Genomic DNA, 21,597 nt, shown 5'->3' on the forward strand with positions numbered 1-21,597 from the left:
TACTCGCAAGTGTTCAACCCATTCAGTCGCTCAGGTCTGAGAATGAGTTGTCTTTAACAGTGAACATCAAGTCAAGCATCAACAAACCTTTTTCACAGAATAGATAATGTAATGATGGATGAATTCCATTTAGCTTCTTCAGCCTCAGGGTCCTGGCATTGTGCATAACTGTCACACTGTTAAATATAACGTCATTAATGTTTTTAGTAACACCTGTGCTTTTCCCATTATGACAAACAACAATGTCTGCTGTGAAAATGCTCTATTTTTGTCAGTGTTACATACAGTTTAAGTGCAGACTGATTTGAAAAGTCTGCACTGCATGACCTTACAACAGTAACTTTAACAGAAAGTGACTTAATGTTCATTGTTTGCACAATGCTAAGCTGGGATGTAAAGTGTGTATGACTTGTAGTAAACAGGCTAAGATATGCAAACCACTGATATGGTTCTTTTAGGCTTTGGCCTCTGAGAGTTTGGTGGCTGCCCATTGCTCCTAAATACTTAAGATGGTTAAAATGCAGAAGATAATTTTGTCCTCGGGGGGATTAATAAAGCATAACTTAACTTTGTAGACAGTTGGCTGAATTTGGACATAAAAAGAGGGCAGGAGCCCTCATGCTGTACTTTGTATAATTAAAGTGTGAGCCAATGCCAGTTTCCATTACAGTCTGTTTTTTTTTTTTTTTTTCTCAGAATCATTCCACTGTAGCTTGTTCCTGCCACAGTGGTGTCATTTTGGATGTAGAAGCCCCAAGACCCTGTAATCACCTCCATCAGTCAGAAGTTAAATTATAAACACGAGTCCCGGCTCAGTGTGTCCAGTGTGGCTGTGAGCCACAGAAAACCAGTGACTTATCATTTATTTACAATTTCTAACCTTTCTGCTTTTAATTAAAGCAAATTAAGCCCAAATGGTATTGAAGCTGCATATTTTAGCATGCATTTAAAAATTCAACTGAGGTGATTAACTCGCCAGTCTGCAGCGAACATTAAACATGTCAGCAACAGTCCCGATCCCACCGGCATGCTGTGTCAGCCCGCTCCATCTACTGCTTGTGAAAGAACAGAACAATGTTAAAATGTTAGAAGTGCACTTTTCTTGTTTTCCGTTAGATGTGGAAATTTCCGATCTGACTTTTATTCTTAAACAAATCGGCACACTGTTCTTCTATGTCACAAAATTACACAGTTATAGCACATGACAGTCAGAGTTATTTGGCATGTTTGATATGTCTTTAAAAGAAGGTTAGCATGTGAAGCATAGTACTGTACACAGTGTCTCAACTGGATGATACACTCTAAAAACTATTTTTGGGGAATATTCACAGCCTTTTTTTTTTTTTTTAAATCTTATCAAAAAAATACAAGCCATGTTTAATGTAAATGTTTACTTTACAGACTTTACAAATATAAAGAAACCTGCTGAAATGTGGAAATACATGTAAACTCACATTCAGTCATTAAGGCCAGAGCGCACTGGATGCAGTTATTGTCACTGGTTAATTTGATTCTTTATGAATAACTGCAGATGAGAAGTAATACTGCACCGCGTTACTGGGAAGGGCAATCTTTCTTTAGCATGTTTATTTATCAGTAAATAATCATGCATGGTTCTGGGTCATATATTTGGATACTGCCTAGCTGTCTAGCCAAACTTTGTATTTCAAAGATTTGCCCAAATACGCTATTTTTTTGTACCTTATAAGCTTGCAGTCACACTTCAGAGCCTTTTCCTCACCCACATCTTAGTTCCTGTAGCCAAACTCAACAAGAAAGTGGTCAAAAACCTGCATGATGTCATTTTGCCCTGAGGCGGGCAACAGTCACTACAGGTCTACTAACCTTACAACATCCATTTAGGTCCCACTTTGACTTCTAAAAAATCAAACCCGAGTTTGAAGTAGTGACGAAGCATAGCTCATCCGCTTCCAGTGCGTTTCTGCCTTTATACTGTGTGTCCTTTTCAAAAGCTCAGTCTTCATGTGAATGAACCACCATGTAAACAAGTCCAGCAGTGGGGGGGTGATAAAAGTGGTGGGACCATACTGCCTCCTCAAGTGATGAAACATCTCCAATTATTTTTTATGAAAGGCGGTGAGGTAAGTGGACTGATGTTTGTAGTGGCCCACTGCTGCATCGCTGTAATTATTACACACAGCGAGTGACGCAAAACGAGTGCATTACCGAAATACAACATCTTTGCTGAGCTCGGATAAGTTATTTCTTGCAAACTACTCCTCTGCAAAAACTTCACTATACTTCTCTTTACCTACATCCCCGCAGCTGCGTAATTTCACAAGAAAATGAGCCATAAGAGGCAAAAAAATCATTAACATCAGCAAAAGCTATTTCAGGCAGAGAGAATGGCTCAATGTGCTGCTCAATGATCAGAGCAGCCAGCAGGCTTTACAGCCTCCTGTGTCCGTCCCCATCTCCGCATCCCGCTCTCACAACATCTAAAGCACATGATGGGGAAGAAGCACTAAAAACACACCTAAGGATAAAAAAAGTGAGAGGGTATGACAGCAGTAAATTGGCTATTTCCTCCCCTGAGCCTTACTCCAGACTTTCCCCGCATGCTGAGCAGTTTGAATTGTGCTATAATTGCTCGTGTTGCTTTTCTCTGCTCGTCATTTCTACAATAGAATTTGATCTCATTACTTCTGCCCGTGGTTGAATTCTCAGCCATTCACCCCGGTAGGACTAATACTAAGTGGCATTTTAACAAAGGAAGCAGAGCAGAGTGACTGTTGCTCTCTGTTTTATGGTGCACAAAGTGAGAAGAAGCAAAGGTTGAAAAGGCACACGGCCTCTAATACATAACGTGACAACACATTGGTTCTTATCACTTCTTAAATGAGGCAATTTTAAAGTGTTTTTTGTTTTGTTTTGTTTTTTTTTCCCAACCGTACAAAGCAGTTTAAGTGTGGTGCAGTTTCTTATTAGCTTGTTGTAAAGTGGATTATCTTACTCAACAGTGGTACGGAGGAGGGAGAGGAAGCGCCGAAAGGGCAGCAGAGAAACGGATGTGACATGAGTCATGAAATAGAAATCAAAAGCCGTGCTCCGGCCTGGTTGCAGTGGAGTAGACTGGTTATGGTTTTTGGGAGTGTGTATAGTGGTTGTGGCCTTGGGCGATGTGCTTCTTGTTAAAAGAGGGGATGTACTTTGAGTGTGAAGCAGGCTCTAGATAGAGTATTTGCCCAGACGGCGTTTTCTAAATTCACCCATGCACTCATATATCTGCTCACGTTGTTCGCTTCGTTTCATAGGAGAGGACTCGAGCACAGACATGGCAGATCCTGCAGGACTACTGATATCTTTTAACTCTTGAGGAGGCAGTGATAGCAGAAACTGAATCATAAAATAAAGTCAGGGTATTTTAAAAATCATGAAAAGAAAGAAAAAGAAATGGAGCATTTCTTCCTCGCACATGTCCTCTGTGGTTCATTCTGAGTGCTGTGATGTATTTGAAAGTGGTAGCATGAGTAGAATATGAGCAGAGGATGAGATGGAGGCTTCAGTAACTCCGACACTCCCAGTCCAGGATGAGCATAGGCAGCAGCAACAATGGTAACAAGGGTGCCGCTCGGCTAGCTGCTCCCCGTTTACTCCCTCTAGCCCCCGATTCGATGTTAGAGTCCTTCTCGGAATACGGTGGGATGACGTTGAATTCCTCGCTTTCCTCCTCCTGCTGCTCCTCGTCCTCACTGTCCTCCATCTGCAAAAGCGGGGAAAGAGTGATTCTTCCAATTAGTAGAAGTGGTGGAGCGTGGAGGGAAGTTCAGGATGTAAACTCCAAGAGAGAAAGTCCACAACATTCAACACAGAGTTTCAAACTACACATGAAAATATCCTCGAGCTGCAGCCAAGACAACCAGGAAGCTAACCTGCTATGTGAGAGTCTGAACAAGACATGCCATTAGTGTTACACTGGGCTGTCCAAAGATGTAAACAGTAACAACAACGACACTCATCAACACCCTTAAAGTCAATCTGTGGTGGATTTTATTTAAATTTATGCATCTGCATATTCATCTACGCTCTATATTTCTTCTTTTTTTAGACCAAATCAGATAAACCAACTGGCCTCCTGAAGCACGAAGCTGTTGATGCGGCTAATAAAATGATAATATGAGTCCAGCAAGACAATGCCTGACTTACATTTCTTACATATTATCACACAGTAGCCCTGATTTGGAGGTATCTATAAAAAGCAATCATGTATCACTGTGGCGAAGGAAACAATAACCATAAAATAACCGTAACAATAACCGCATTGGCAGGACTCCCAGCTCTAGATCAACACCACAATCTATTTGAAAATGACTTGGCTCAAAACCAATCTGTCCAGCGAGATAAGTGTCTGAGGCTTGCTGCTGACAGGAATAGAATAAAAACACAGTATAAAGACATTTCCAGTGTGCATCAAGCAGGAGTGGCCTTTGCCATCTGATTTGTGTCCCTCCTCGCAAGCACTTGAAAACAGAGGGCCACTCAGCATGAAGTCCCATTTGCAGCTGTGGAGGACAAAGCTGTGGGGGGGGGGGGGGGGGGGGACACTATACCGTACCTAGACACACTCACCGCCCTCCACTCTCTGCTGTCTAGAGCTGTATACAGAGCCAACCTCTATTTGTTTTGTTTTTTTTGTAACAGACTCTGAAGTTGAACAAAGCGAACATTTTCAAATGTAAAAATGATGAAATCATGAGAAACAAACTGAAAACTTTCCTAAAAACTAAAAACTATTATTGAAATTGCAAATCACAGGAGCTGCAGTTTTTTAGTAAAGCTAAAATGTGTCACAACATGCTGTTATAAATTGAATTGGTGCTATGTAATATTTAATATGATATAAGATAATGTAAATTTGGTTCTGCAGAGATGCTGCAGTCCACAAATTATATTCTCCAGACGCAAGGAAACATGCTTGTTTGGTACAGATGCCATGCAAAAGTCACATCAAGAATCAAGTTATTCTTATCAAGAATAACAAGTAATATTTTAAACAACTTGAATTTGCATAGTGTGTTTCTTTCCTTGGCATTTCCACTTTAAATTACGAATAGTATCAGAATTCAGCAACCTCTCTATTGAAGGGCTTTATATAGTCTGCATATTCTTCCCGCTAAATGCTTTGAGTTAGCTCTCAATACAGTGAAGCCTCCACTTAAACCAAGACAGAGAGGATGATGAGAGGGTTTACTGGCTGGAAAGAGACCGAGACTTTATCTAAGATCTTTGCTTGAGCTTTGTTTTTTAAACTTCATTAAAAATGGCCTTGGCGTGTCAAAACTAGAAACTAGAAGAGATCTATTGTTATTCCTCCTTTCTGTTGTAGCAAAACAATCCATTTTCAGTTTCTATTTTCCAGTTTGAATGCAATTAATTAAATTCATTCAAATCAAATTTAGAGCTTAATAACGTCAGAATAAAGTGTTTCATTACAGGAGACATTTGCTTTGCTGCTGGTGTCACTATCCAATCTGAGTCGCACGTGTATGCAGGCTCAGCTGCTAACACCTGACCAATGGGTAATCCTAACCAATCCCCAACCACTCGCTCATTCAACACTGAGATGGAACAGCTGCCATTAGAATGCATCATCTCAGATTCAGCGCTGCGTAATAATTAGGAAACTCAAACGCACTGTCTTTAAATAAACTGTATCTCTGGATGTCCAGTGTGCAGCCCACCAGTGGCAGGGTTTCAGCGCTGTCAGGGATTGTGGGGTGGCAGGAAGAGGAAATGTGGAATGAGGAGGATTAAAATGGCGAGAAATGGGGAATGTGGAACACATGGGTGTGCATACATGAATATTAACAGTAAGGGAAATGCTGTAAACACCTGCGGCTAATGCTCAGCAACAATGAGAGGCAGCGGAAGAGCACGAAGCTGCTGGGCCCGACTCACAGCCACAGCGCCTGCTGATACTTAGGTGTTACCACCTGATACACCGTCAACCTCGTATTCAATCCATCTTGCAGCAAGTGTCAAACACTAGCATATGGTGAGACGGTGAAGAAGGAGAGAGGCCTTACACTGTTGAATTCAGGCAGAGTGTTAATGCTGACGTGGACCCTCTCCTGGTAGATGCGCGGGGAGGGCTGAGACGCTGGCACGGGAGTGTTTTCCACAGGAGGAGGTGCGGAGATTCCCATGGAGCTGATGGCATTGCCTGAAACAGAATCAGCAGGGGCCGTCTTCATTAGGTTTACGTCGTTATTCATCCTTGAAGCATCTCCAAAATTGTGGCTTTTATAAGCATTTTTAGTGCCTCCAACTCTGCAAATGCTGCATGATTGGTCAAAATATTATTCAATGTGTTTTTTGGAAAATTACTTTCTAAGACACAACTGGTTCAGCTCTTGGAATGGCAACAGTAGTAAGCTGGCTGATCCACCACTTTGGTCCAGAACTACTGGATGGATTGCAATTAAATTTGGTTCAGACACTCATGTCCCCATGTGGAAGAACTTCGTCCCATCATCAGTTTAAAACTTTTTTGGTCAAATACTTTATATACTTAAATATTTTATACCTGCAAAACCAACGATTGCAGTAATTTCCATTAACCTTAGCAGTACTTTTGTTAGCATCCTTTTTCATTCTCTATTTGTTTCTTATACTTGACAACTAAATTTCCCCAGCATGGGTTCCATTAAGTTTATCTTATCTCATTAACAAATAGCATGCTAACATGCCAATCTACAATAACCATGGTAAATATTATACCTGCGAAACATTAGCATGTTATTGTTATCATTGTGAGCCATGGATGCATTAAGAAGAAGTGACACAGAGTTCATAGACTGCATCCCATTTATTCCTATAAAACACGCTGACAGGGCACATACGCCAAAAAAGCTTCTGCAGGTTTTTCGGGCCTGTGCTGCATGCTCACTACAGTCCTTCTCCAGCCGAGCCGAGTGACTTCCTGTTGGCTCCCCACAGACACAAATGGAATAAAATAATTTAATCGTGTAGCAAAAGGGTGGGATAAGGCAAACAAACACTGAGTAGTTACCTGAAACAAGGACTATGCTCCCTTTGTTCCTCTATCTTCAGTTTGCATTACAGTCACAGCTGATATTATGTTGTTAATATTTGACACTACTTTTGGATGACTAGGAGAAATAAAGTAGTGTAGCTGAGTAAAAACAGCATCTACTGGTTTATTCGTTGGTCAACACTTAGACACTTATTTCATTCTGCCAGCCTGGCTGGCCTCTGACTCTCATTCTTATTCTAGGGTTAGGCAGTACATAACAATTATAGTTACTTTGAGTACGTCTAACAGAGATTCTTTTCTACTTCTTGAATAGGAGCTCTTTCCAGCTGGTTTGGCAACAATTCAACAAGAAGCCACTTTATATTTATCAGATTTGGAGAAAGGAGTCATTGACTGCATAGAACTTGGAAAACACATTCATATTTGGCAGCCGAGCAAACACAGGGGAGAATGTCTCTTGCCATTTATTTACGAATGAGAAAACATTACGGTCCAGCGGTTTGCCCTCTCAGTCATCAATCATGACCCACCTCATCTGAATTCTGTATTAATGCACATTATAAAACGTTCAGTTTGAAGGCCAATTTTGCTAATATTGATATTTGACTGCTAAAAGGGAACATTTCCTCTGTCATTATCTTCTTAACTAAGAATTGACAGTTACTGTATATGAATTACTTTATGTCAGAATGAAGATTTGTCACTTAAATTACTGGACAGAGCTGAGAGAATAATAAAATGTTCCAGCTTCTACTCAAAACTCCTGGGAACTTGTTTCAATACTGTAAAGCATTTATTGTGGTGGTTTCTCATGTTCTCATGTTTCTTTGTGTACTGTGGAGAGGTGTGGGGCTTTGTTTCCTGTGTGTCCTTTTTTGGAAACAGAGGCTGGCCGTGGTTCAGCAGGAGGCTGGGAGCTGACTCCAACACAGCTGGGACTCATCACAATCAAGGACAGGATAAAGACAGTGGACTGCAGAGGACTCGAGGCCAGATTGTTTCTGCTGCTCAGGGGTGTTGTTGGTCGTTAACTAGTGCTACCTGCGAGTTTAAGTGTGTGTCTCTTGTGTTAATCATGAGTGCCTGATCTCCTGAGTTCTCCCACACACATCTCCAGGTCTAGCCTCAAGCCCTCAACCGTCACCGCCTAGTTTCACCTATGCCTCCACTACCACGGGCCCTCTATGCTGCACTCACACCACCTGAGTTTCCACTCATTATAATTTTAAATAAATTCCTATTTTACCCTTACTCCCTGTCTGTGTGTCTGCTATAGAGTCCAAATCCTGCCCAAGCATAACATTTCATTTCATTTAAAATATTCATACATGTGTCATTATCATGACTGGAGATGTTCCACATAAGCAATTATCCAATTATCTATTGAGAAGCACTGATCAGGTTTGTCAGGTCACACCTGTGGTTTGGCAATGCTAATATATAACTTAATTAAATAGTACATTTGGGCTGATTTCACCGCTGACAAAAAACAGAAAAACTTCACAAGCACGTCACTTGATGTACCATCATGTTTTCTGTAGTTTGAACAGCCATGAGCCCCACTCATGATGTTTTACTCACGCAGACAGATGTTGTTGCTGAACATGTGCAGGATGCGCTGACAGCCCTGCCATTCGTTCCCACTGCCGTCACACGTGCACCACTGGGACACTTCTGTGCTGCTGTTGCTCACATAGTTGGGAGTCATGATGGTTCCTGGTTGTCAAAAGAAGACAAAAGTCAAGGTGCGGGTGCAACTTACCAAACTTTTAAAGTAATATTTCCCTGAGGCAGAAGATTTGATTTGCAGCACACTCCTCTATAGAAAGTAAGCCTCTGTCTACCCAACAATATGAGTCCCCTGGGGATCCAGTGTCACCACATCTCCAGCTCTCAATGGTGATAATTGCAGGTACACAAAATTACTTTTTGAAAAATACAGTGTGGGAGACAAAAGAAAACAATATTACCCGGATGATTTTGTACAACACAGAGCTGCTGGAAATGCAATTTTTAAATCAAGTTTTTTGAAGTGATGCTGACTGAATCCCCGGAGCAGCAGCTTTTGGCAGCTGACCATTTCTGAACGCCCGCAGAGTTCTTTTGTGCGACAAAATGAAAATGATTTAAACCAAATATCACCGTTAGACACCATATGATGATTTCTAATAACGAGTCCATTGAGCAGCTCTCTGTCTGTTTCTTTTTTTCTTTATTTTGTTTGTTTTCTTTTCTTGCATCTCACCAATGAGTCCAGCGTAGGCCTTCAGGCACATGGCTCTGCTCTCGCGTATACAGCCAGAGGCAGACAGAGGGGAGGGCTGGCAGTTGTGCTGGAAATCAGCAAGCCTGGACCTGAAACGAACACACACACACACACACACACACACACACACAGCAACGGAGTATGCATATTAAAGTGCCTTTTTTACAGTTTCATTTTGGGATTGGAGTGGAAATAAAAACAGCACAAACCACAGCAGAGTGTAAGTGTGCAAAGAAAGAGAAAGTCTGTCATAAAAACATATGTTGCTTTAAAACCAGGTGTTGTTTTAGTGCAAACAGGAAACATCTGCAGCCCACCCAGAGGTGTCACTTCTCATTCTTCTCACTTCTTCTCTGCAAACTTTCTTATATGGTATGAGAAAACCTGAAAAGTCTAATTATTGTATTGCATAGTGCACCCATTGTCACATGCAGTAGTTTAGGCAAAGCAGTTTTACTTCCAATCATTGGTATTGAGGGTGAGGATACAGTCGCAGTTAATCTCAGAGGTTTACAAGCTTTTACAAGTAGATGCCCGAAGATTGCAATTATTCTATTAAACATGCACACACCGTCCAAAACATTTACAGCTGAAGCACTTCATGAATAATCTAAAGCAGATCTATAATTCTACGTATCTTGAGCTAGAACTGAAGACACCATCAGAATGTGCTGAGTGTTTCGATCCGTCTGTCAGGCTTTCAGAGGAAACACATGGTAGCCATGCGTGCGGGACACTGTCTGCTGCAGTTAACGCTCCTCTCTCTTCTTCTTTTAACTCTGTCACTAATACTACAGAGGGGGATTCTGCATGACCTTCTCAGTTTCAAATAACTCTCAAGAATTTTTTCTCTCTTATCATCAATAACCTCTAACATTTGCACACAGACTAGAGTGTAATTAGCGTAAGAAAGTCCTCTACATTTATGAACAATATGCAGAGAGAGTGTAGACTAAAATTGGCCTCACAAAACCCATTATAATCACACTATGAGCAGGGGTGAGTTCATGAATTCTGGTCCACTGTAAGTAAACTGCTCTGAGACCCTCATCCCATCCCAATCCTTTTATTCTGCCTGAATCACATTAATCCTCCATTAGTTGCTGTGGGTCCAAAAGAATTGTCGCCTGTTGCTCAAATTTCCATACCATCAATGAGGAAAGAATAAATTCAAAATAAAAATGGACTCAATCATCTTGCAGAAGTGATTTTTGAATATCACAGCACCTACGGCACATTTTCTTACCTCTGTGCTTTGTAGTGCGCATTGTGAAATTTCTTCCGTTCTGTGTTGCTCTATGCTGGAACCAGTCTTAATGGTGCTTAATGTACTATATCATACCCACTCTTACCTACACAGCTCGTCTCTGGAGCAGTAGTTCTGCAGGCTGAGGCAGTTGGGCTTGCCCACTCTTTCCTCTCCTCGCCCATTCTCTTCATAGGAGCAGGATGGGACGATCGTTTTCCTCCGGCGTTCCCCGCACAGAGTGTCAGAGCAGGGGCAGAAGAGTAGAGCGAAGCTGTACTCCTCTGGCACACGCTCCAGGAAGCGCCGCAGGGCTTTGTGGCATTTCTGGCGGTTACAGCTGTTGTCAGAGACTGTTGCTCGCTTGGTGCAGGCCACAACATATTCTGACCGCAGGGAGCCACATTTCTCATACAGGCCACAGTCCTGGGCTGCCTTCAGACACTGGTTTTGGCCATCCACAGAAAGAGCGGAAGCTGGAGGTCGTCAGGAAGAATCGGGACAAAGAAAGTATGACTTGCAGGAATTTGGGTGCCAATGTTTTAAATATTTGTGATATAAGAGCAGTACCTGCCATGATGGAGGCCATACGTGACATCTCAATGTTTCTCACCAGATTTACCTGCAGTTCTTCATATGGAGACACTTCATACTCATCATATGCTGAAACAACAGTGAAGAGTTCTGTCACATGGATTATGCAGCTAAGGATCCAAACCCCCCCCCCCCCCCCCCCCCCAACCTCCACCCCCATCACACACACAGATGCCAGTGCTTAAACCCACCTGCAAATCTCACAGTCCAGTAGACCCTCAGGCAGTGTTCCTCCCTGCGAGAGCCACGCTGACACTTGCAAACTTGAAGGGGGCGGTAATGCTGCAAGGAGTTCTGAGCCTCCAGGCACTCCAAGCGGGCATCTGGGCCGAGGGGCGACACGGCCTCCTCAGCTGCACAATACTCCAGAAGTCGATAGAGCACCATGCAGGACTGCTCCTGGATGCAGCCCTGCTCTGCCACCAGACAGTCTAAGGATGCAGATACTGGCGCACTACCTGGAGGAGAGGATGACACTGTCAACACTGCCACCAATATGTGCACGGCTGAACTGTGCAAAGCATCTGGGTTTATGGTCCAGTTTAAGTCCTTTAGCTAAATAGGATGTAATTAAGACAACAGATGAAGTTGAGTGCACTCCATAGACCCTGCACTGCATTACAGGTGACTATAATATCCATCTAGGTGGATTAAAAGGAAAGCACACAAGAGTAATAAAGTAGCAATGTGGGTGAAAGCTCAATGTTCCTCATAGAAACATGGGAGTCTCTTGGATAACTTAACAACACTATAGAGTCATGTTGGGGTTCTAATTAGTTCTTAATCATTTCTTCATCTTCTCACTGGGACTTGATTTACCATATTTTTTTTTTAGCAATGTGGTACTGTGTGGAGCCAGCCCTCATCTTTCTTATCACAGGCCACAATGCTAACGAGTAAGTGAGCTCAACACATGCTACCATACATTTAGAGAGATTTTATCAGTCTATGATGCTGCTCTGTCAAGTTTCATGCCGTGACGCCTGGCCATGCCCAGTGCCAGTCACTGCACCCTTTTCTCATGATGTATTCTGCTATTTAAATTGAGGATTTTGGCAATATTTTTTGGTCTGTTCAAGTGCTTCTTAGAGATGTGGGCATCCAAGATTTGAGGGTCAGCTGCCAAACGGTACTGCATTCAAAATTTAGTCTGAAAATAAAATCCAAAAGACAGCCAAATGGGGATGTTGTGAACAGAGAATTAGTTAGTTTCCTGCATTAAAAAGGATGCTATTCAACAGCCAACTCTCAAGTCTTGGATGCCTCTTGGATCTTCCTGCAAGTACTTGAACCACCAACAAGGGGGCATTTCCAAAATATTCCCTTCCCATGTGAGAATAATAACATTTTGGCTGAAAAAGTAAAGGCTACATGAGTTTAGTGTTACCTTCCTCATGAAATCATACTCTTGTTACACTGGTGTAAATACAAAAAAAAATCTGTAAAGTAGTAAACATGCATTCATCTGTGTTAAAAACTGTGATATGCTAATGAAAATCATTGGTAGCAATGTAAAATATATGGCATAAAATGTAAAAACACTGGTGTGGTGCTGACATATTTAGCATCTTCAGAGACATGTATTCACGGACGTTACAAAAGCACTGCTGTTGTTGTCGTGAAAGGACACATGAACAGCTGGGGGCAAAACCTTTTGCAGCAGGGTCCCGTCCACTTGGAACAAGCTTTTCAGCAACGTCTCTTACTGTCTCCACATGTAATGCTAGAGACAAAACCAATTTATTCAGCACAGTCCATCTTTTTTCCCACCAAACCCATATACTTCTGCTTCCAATTTTGCTTTCAGACAGAGACTCGACCTGGGTATCACACTGAGACAATGGCTCATATCAAATGTCCACTATGTGAATGTTTTCCTCCCTGAAGTTCCCCCAGACAAATAGTCTGAGGCAAACACTTTTCATCTGACAGACGCATCAGCACACACTGCACCTACATAATATGCTGCTCGACGATACTGTAGAATTACATCAGCTGTGTTCATCCCATTAAGTTATACAAGGGTCGTCGAGTGCAAATGTGCTCCATATCACCAACCACATTTTCTCTAAAACAAATACATTATTCAGTGGAAAAACAGTCATGCTGGTCCATAGTCATTAAACATTAAAAGTGTTTTGATTGGCAGCGTTCTGTCTAGAATGACTGAAAGTGAAAAACTACAAATCATTTCATAATAATGATTGTTGCTCTGTGAAAAAAAAAAAAAAAAAAAACACAATACAGGAAGGCCAGAGGCAGCCTGAGGGAAACGAGAGAAAAAAAGAGGAAGGCCTCTTCATAAAATTGCATTCTGGTGGAGCATTTCAGGAAATTAATTTTCTCAAATGTGACACATAATTGTCCCCACAAATTACATTTTATACACAGAGATTCCACAGAAAGAAAACAGCTTGGGTAGGCAATATGCACACACTTTTCCCGCTTTATCTCCTTAATTTGCCATATCTTGTCACTATTTAACTGCAGCAAAGGAACAGACTGGCAGAGATCGAAAAATACACAGTGTATCTAGAAAAAAGTAAATGTTTAGTTTGAACCTCATGCTCGCCTGTTAACAAATATCTGCGCTTACTTTGTCCCTCACATGCTCGTGCGCTTCTGTACATTAACATATACATCACACAAGTCATGCACACGCGGTATTGTGTTGCATTGGTCACACAGTTCGATTAAGCTCCTGCTGACTGGCGACACAAAGCTCGACTGCAATCCAGTTCTGCTGCTGCATGTTTTGCAATCTAAGGCGCCACATGAGGTCCACATCTCACGTTGGCGTGAGACATATCATAAACAGAGGCTGCGCTTCATCGCAGCTGCAGGAAACCTGCCAAGGCTACTGCAGTGAATCCACCGGGAGAGGTGGGGAGAAAAAAATCTCCAGCAACACACAAGGCAATGAGTCATACTCACAGTCCCAGCTCCCCAAGGTATGCAAGGTGATGATTACCTGTCTATCTATATATCGTGACGCCTTGATTCTTACGCTGAAGTATTAAATTCTGCTGTGTTTAACTGCAGTTTCAACAGGCTTCATGTTATCTCCTGTTTGGGCAGCGAACAGTTTATTCATTATTCCTTCCCAGTGTTTGCTCCCTCAGGCTTTCCATTGATAGAGAGACTATCAGCAAATTTAGTTTCCGAGAGCCTTTCTTTGCACACGCGCGCATGCACGCACGCACACACACACACACACACACAGACAGATAAGAAAAACCTATATGAAGTATAGAGCAGCTCTGTTAAATCTTTTCCACCAGACAGGTCATAATTATTTTAATAACTCAAACATCATTTAATGTCATGATGAAAAAGAAGCACTGCGCTCACATTATGCTGTTTGAAATGCAACAAATTGCTAAAGTAAAACTCTGCGTTCAGGGAATTGTTGGTCTGAGCATGCTGTGTGTGTGTTTAAAATAAAAAAAGGGGAGAAAAGCGAATGGGAGATAAATGACTGTGATACGTGAGCCATTATACAACCTATTGATTTCTCACTGGAGTGATTAATAGAATTTGTGAAGCTGATGAAGGTTAACGCCATAAACGACAAACCACACTCCACATACAGACACTCTCGGGGAGCAAAGCGGTTTGGCGAATTCCTCTTCCGTCCTTTCAAATGCGTGGGATGAGTAGCAGAGCGTCCAGATTGTTGGGCAGTAATTTGACTGGAGAGGAGACGGCGGCGGGACAGTGTGACTCTGATGTGAAATGTGGCGGGGGATCGTGACAGAAGGGACTCGTTGGAAGGAAGTCTCAGGCTCGAGGAGGAAATGGCAGAGAAGTGACAAGAAGGAGCAACAGTGAGGTTCAAACATGACTCCTGCGACTTGTTACGAGTTGAATTCATTGATCTCACCTGCAGGCAAACCAGTGGGAATCCTGACTGGATACATAATGCTCCATGGGTATTGTACACTGGAGTATCCTCTGCCATTTTATAAACCTAACAACTGATAATGCAAGAAAATAACCTGCAGATTAATTGATGATGAAAACTATTATTAGTTGCACATTAATTCAGCTGTATTTTTATGGCTGAAATGACTGAAACTTTTTGAACTTTGAAGTCTAATATTCTATTGTGTTCATTAGTGGTTGATTATTTTGTTGCTGTGACTGTATGAACATGAAATTATTCCAAACTTTATGTTTCAATTTTCAGTTTTATGTTGTGCCAATGCTGAGGTGAAGGTCAAGGTTAAGGTTTGGTTAGATTTAGGCACTAAAAGCACTTGCTTAGGGTTATGAAAAGAACATGTTTTGGCTTAAAGGGTCGGGGTTAGGGGTTAGAGTTTTGTCACCACAAACACGGCTGGAAAATATCCCGAACTCTTATCAAAAACACTTGTTTTTGTAGCCACACACACACACAGCTCTAACAGTGATGCTTAGCAATTGTCTCACCAAGCCGTCACACCACCGCTGTCCCATCCTCATCCTCATGAGAAACTCAGCTCATATTCATACATTAATCTAATGCACTATATACTAATGAAATCTGAAGTACACCACTGTGATACCTGATACAGTGCAGTCTAGTATTTATATACGCTTACTAAATACATAAATATCCCCAATATACTGTACAGTTAATATATTGTTAATATGCATGTAAACAGACTAACTGACCTTAAGAAACCACACTGGAAAACAAGGGACTAATAAATGGGAGCAACTAAGCTGCAGGACAATGGAACACATGTTTGTAAGTCAAAATAATGACTTTCCTGCCAAAATGCTTATTTGAATTTTGATTTAAGCAACTACATTCAAATCATATCTATTAATGATTGGACAGAGCAGATGGCAAATGTAAGGGAGGTCTTTATAAACATCAGTAACTAGTAGATTACGTCCAAGCCTAAAAATAAACAAGCGACTGACCCCATCTCATTCCAAAAAATAGAAATGACTTCTCTCACGCTGTTAAGTTTGATTAAAAAACCATCTTGTGCCACAATCAAGGATCTCTGCACTGATTCACAGTTTGTAAAACTCAATTCTGACTGTCTCGATTGAATCCCATCATGTATTGGAACAAACTTCCTATTGGTCGGCCTCTGCTGTCTTTGTGTAGAAGTGGACGGACGCATGTCCTCGAGAAGGACACAGCTGACTAATCAGTGCTGCTTAAAACTTGCGTGGGTCCTTATTGACACCCTCATTCGCTTTTCATTTCTGCTGAGCTCAACATTTTCTCCCATCAGCTCACAATCTTTTAACATTTAACTTTTAACATTAAACATATGCTTAAAAGTTTGTACATCTTTTCTTTGTTATGAGGGAAATTAGAGGCACTGCCCTGGGCAACCTCAGTTGAGCAGTTCTTTTTGAAGAAACAGAATAAATTCTGTTTAAGTTACTCAGAAATGTACTCACTTTCTCACTGTGTGAACTACTGAAACTGTGAAGTTTCCTCCTCCTTTCAGATGTGCTGGGCGTTATGGATTTCCAATTGCCCAGAATTAATATTCACATGAAAACCTAAACTCTGCTTCCAAATACCTCAGCTGTTAAACAATAAGTCATATATATTAATCATAATTAATCCTTGTCATAAAAACTTATTTTTCATTAAAATGTTTCCCCATTTTTCTGCATGTTTGAAGCTCATCTTTCCCACTGTCACTCTCATCTTTGCAACTCCTTCCTCCTCAATCCCTCCACCGCTGTACCCGCTAGATTTCATTACTCTGTTGAAACTACCTGCTTCCACTTTTGGCCAAATCTTCCAGAATCTCTCCACACTGCATGTGTCTGCTCCACATCTTTCCACAAGAGGCTCCCACGGCTTTCTTCACGCGGTCACATCAGGACCACACTGACGGTGGTGATAATATGACGCATGAGGAGCACATGCAGTGTACAGTCTCACTCAGTAATTGGCACAGTAACAATGCATCCTCTGTACAAAGTCCACTTCTAAGAACAACTTCTTTTTTTCCACCCTAACAATAACAAAAAGCTGCAATTTCATTTAATCTCACATCACCAGCTGAGAGCCAGGTGCCTTACCAATTTGATTCAAGAAAGTTGAAGACATAATACAGTTTCACATGCCTTGATCCCAAAATTGCCCAGAAACACTTTGCATGCAGGGGCAAATTACACCTTTGTTTGCTCCTCAATTTGTGCAAGCTAACAAGACTGACTCTCTGAGAGACTGGCGCGTTCAAAAGCGCAGCACAGTTGCATTTGCTTTAATCAATTTTTATGTGCGCACCCCACAGAGATGACTCCAGCACTGGAGTTATGTACAGTTCTCTGCAGCCCTGTACAAGATGTACACTTGCAGAGTGGAATACATAAGTCAAGGTGTGACCTTCATCATTATTACGGCATGTCATAGAGATATGATGAGGCACAGTTCAACCAAAAAAAGGAAATATTGTTTGATCACATAACACACTGGTTATTAGCGGTGAGAGCTGGATCCAAAAATTTAAAAAAGAAAATAGAATGACTTTATTAGGCTTGTTCAGCATCATCTAGGTGATCTGACAGCATGTGGTGAGAGTCCAACCACCCAAAGGTTACAACTCTACTGGTGTGTCCGAGAATCATCATTCAGAATTAACTGTTGCCCAGTGTACCCAGTGCATAGATACATCCATACATACATCTCTTTTAATGACATGTGCTACTCTTAGATTGTGCAGCCACATCACGCACGCAACACCCCTCCTCCAGGTACTCAAGGTCCAAATACATACTTGCATCAGGTGCCGCATCAGCCAGTCAGGATGTGAAGAGCTGTGTGAATATTTCAGACTTCTGCCTTCTGCTGCCCGGTGCAGCCCTACATTTTGAAGTGCCAAATAATTTCTTGGCCTGACAGTGACACACAGATCGGCTGTTTCCATCGGGCATGTCGGTTTTTGTTGGTGCCATCAAGTGAGCGGGAGTCACAATCAAGATGCAGTGCACACACACATTCACACACACACACCCACACGAATTAAGAATAACAGGGAAATGACACATAAATGATATAAATTAATATTAGAAAACTTTCTATTGGAAAAATCAAGGGCCATACAGAAACCTAAAAATAGAGTTATCCTCGATGTGGACATCTTAATTAAAATGATTTCTTTAAAGTGCAACATCAAACACATGAAATAATTGCATATTCAGAAACTGTATTTTATGTTTTTTATCTAAGTAATGTCCAATGGGCAGGTTGCCAATTTAATCTTTGTGTGCTGTCAGCCTAAACGAAGCTGAATTACAGGCACAGAGTACATAAAGACAATGCCTCAGCAGAAAGAGAGCAAAAAAGAAGAGCCTACGACACAGTGGGAAAGATAAAGACCCTAAGGGTTGGATAAACCTGTGTGCACAAGGCGAGGGCAGTCAAACACCTGCACAGTGTGTATATCAAAGACTCACACCCTGGATAGAAACAGCTCGAGCATGCGGACATCAGTCCACCTAAGACCGGTGCGACTTTGCACAGCCTGAAAATGAGCTCTAATAAATGTATGACAACCGTGTTATGACTCAATCACGTCCACTAAATGAAGTACTGAAATAGCAACACTCAATCACCAGTTGCAGTCTATACTGGGACTTTAGCAGTAATCCACAGAGGCCTCGCAGCAAAGGGTCAAAGTCGGGTTTAATGTCATTCAACAATAGCCAGCTTTCCATTGATTTATCTGGCAAAGGTACTGTGCGGACAGAATCAAAGTGATCTCATGCATTATTTGTGAGATGACATGCCATCACACTGTTATTGAATTGGAAAAAGATTATTTCAACAACATGTGCAAACAATAGACATACTCAGAGAGAGTGACTGATATGTCACATCCTGAGTAGAGTTTATGAATCCTAAAATGTGTTTTCTAGACACAGGATCCTCATTGTGTTTTCTTACATTGTTTTTCTTGTTTTAATCTCATGTCAACATTTTAATGATGCCACTAATAAATGGCAGATTCTGGAAACTGGTAAGCTATGAATGTAGTTTCATCTTATTTCATCAAATGACTGTTTCTGTTGTTGATTCCTTGGATATTGGTGCACAGTAGCTGAGCGTCCCCCTCATTTCACCGCATGTGCATGTCACAAAAAGGATCTTTGAATCGCATCAGTGCTGACAGTGTGTTGTTGACCTCTAAAGTTCTTTGCTGCCAATGTTTGGGTCGCATGTTTGTACAAGGTCAGATGTGTGTGCAAGGTATAAATAGCATTGTATGAAAGGGAATACGGTTGAGATGGGCTTATTTATTTTGCCATCAGTTACAATGGAAGAATTCAACATCTTGACAGTCTGTCTAATTTGCATCTGCAATGACTCAGATGGTTATTAAATGGCACTTGAAAATAACTGCGTTTCTTGGTGTGATTCCACCTAAGCGTCTGGCAGGAGGGTTTGACATACTGGATGATATACTGGGTGCCTGAAAGGTTTGACATTCACAAGAAAACATTCATCATTTTAAGATACTAATCTGTACTGGGCAACCTCACCTGACATTATCAATTTATTTCCCTGGATGCAGTGAAGCCAGCTCCTCTTGCATTACTGAAACAATCACAATTACAGTATTTGCATGTATTTCATTGACGAGCGGGCGAGTTGTGTTTCACATGAAGACTGTTTCATATGGGCTGCGTTGTCAGTGGATCAGGACACATGACCTGCTGGCGATCACATTCAAATAAATACAAAGAATTTCTGCTCCGGCTTGAGCATTGAAAAGCACTTATGATCCAAAATGACATAATTCAATATCAGTAACCACAGATCAACATGCTTTACGCTCCACTGGGAGATTTTTTATCCAGCCACAATCACATTATTGACTTTATTGATTATATCTTATTTTGTAGGAGCTTGCATGTGTGTGTGTGTGTGTGTGTGTGTGTGTGTGTGTGTGGTAGCAGAGGAATCCACTTTAATCTACTGTACTGTAAAGTATCCCAGATCTTTCAACATCTTTTGAACACTGGATCATCAGCAAAGACAAAGACTCGTAGAGCAGTGACACCACAGCCTGGTCCATCGTGCTGCTGCCATGAAGTTATGAATTTCTACTTACATATCTCATCCTGTCAACTTCTAATGCACAGCTTATGTAAAATGTCAATGATTTACACGCTGTGGAAGCCGACGGGCTTTCATGCAAATGTGAAGATCATTTCGTTGAACAATTCATGTGTGATGTTCCCATGATCCGGGACAGTCCAATCAATATTTGGGAGATGAACAGCTCTTTTTGGAACGCGTCCAAGGCAGAAATTACAGAGCGGAACCCATGATGTCATCCAGATGTAAAACCTAAAACTGCTGCTGTAATGAATTGCAAACTGGCTTTTTAGTCCTCGTCAATGATATTTTGAGGGTCATCTCCAAAGTTCCACTGGAACAGTCTCATCATCAGTGACACCGAACATGCCTCGACACTCATTCTTTCCCACTTTATCCCTTTTTTCTTTTTAAAATAACAACTGCCCTCCGTCTGGTTATATGCATAAGCTGAACTACGCACATATAGATCATTTCCAAAAAGTTCCCACTTGATGATTAAGTTAACAGTGTGTGCGGAATCTAAACGCTGGCCGACATTATTATCAGTGTTCTCGCGTGCATCTGGGTTGGTGGTCTTCGCTATAATCTATAATCGGTATTCACCACACATTTGCATGAAAAACATGGAATTCATGCCTGCATTCCTGTTCAAGTTCTGGATAGTAGAAGATGCCTTCCAAAAGGGAAACATCCTCTGAGCCCCGCATGACCTTATTGAACAGATTAAATGAATGATACAGTCTCAGCGGTGTGGAAATACATTCTCCACCTAAAACTGAGAAATGAGCCTCTTACCGTGAGAGAAGACATTGAGCAGAAGTCCAATGATCATCATCCTGTCCGGTGACATTGGAGAGTTGGGGACTGGGAAACTCGCACCCGGCTCGCTGCAGCTCAGTGACCCGTCTCCTGCCACATCCAGCCTCCTGCTCTGCTGCTGCTGCGCCCGCACGGACTGAGGCAGATCGGATGGGTTAGCGCACAAAGTTGCCAAAACTGAACCGTGCACACAACTGGAGCGACTCAAGTTCTCGCGATTTTTGTTGTCCCATTTATTTTCCCGATCCCGATTATATTGATGTCCAGCGGACGCATTCGGTGGCTTTCCAAGAGCTTTATCCAAAAAGTTGGTGCGCGGCTGATCAGTTTCTCTCAGACTACAGCCTGGCTGTGTCGCATTTGGACTTGCGTGTGCTTGCAGCTCCACAGTTGTCCAGTCGGACTTGAGATCAGGGCGCTGAGACTGCATGGCGCATCTCTGTCAAAGGCGCAACGTGATTGGCCCCTGAAAAGACTGAATAAGTCCGTGGGATGTTAAAATGTTTCCTGCGTAGGTTTGTAGTAGCCAAGTCCAGGCATGATGGACAACACGGGGTGTATGTTATAGACAGCACTGAAAGTCAATT

At 41.8% G+C, this 21,597-nt stretch overlaps 1 protein-coding gene across 1 annotated transcript; it reads right to left on the reverse strand.

The window, feature by feature from the left end:
- Positions 1 to 1,081: 1,081 nt before the first annotated feature.
- Positions 1,082 to 21,410, reverse strand: LOC139345302 (GDNF family receptor alpha-4-like). Its single transcript, XM_070983904.1, has 8 exons — positions 20,987 to 21,410; positions 11,316 to 11,582; positions 11,101 to 11,193; positions 10,637 to 11,006; positions 9,264 to 9,373; positions 8,600 to 8,734; positions 6,048 to 6,184; positions 1,082 to 3,724 (listed from the first exon to the last, which is right to left on the reverse strand). Exons 1-8 carry the CDS (start codon positions 21,039 to 21,041, stop codon positions 3,524 to 3,526), a joined length of 1,368 nt encoding a protein of 455 aa, XP_070840005.1. The 5' UTR covers positions 21,042 to 21,410; the 3' UTR covers positions 1,082 to 3,523.
- Positions 21,411 to 21,597: the final 187 nt, after the last annotated feature.

This window comes from Chaetodon trifascialis, chromosome 16 (genome assembly GCF_039877785.1).
Source record: "Chaetodon trifascialis isolate fChaTrf1 chromosome 16, fChaTrf1.hap1, whole genome shotgun sequence".
NCBI classification, from domain to species: domain Eukaryota; kingdom Metazoa; phylum Chordata; class Actinopteri; order Chaetodontiformes; family Chaetodontidae; genus Chaetodon; species Chaetodon trifascialis.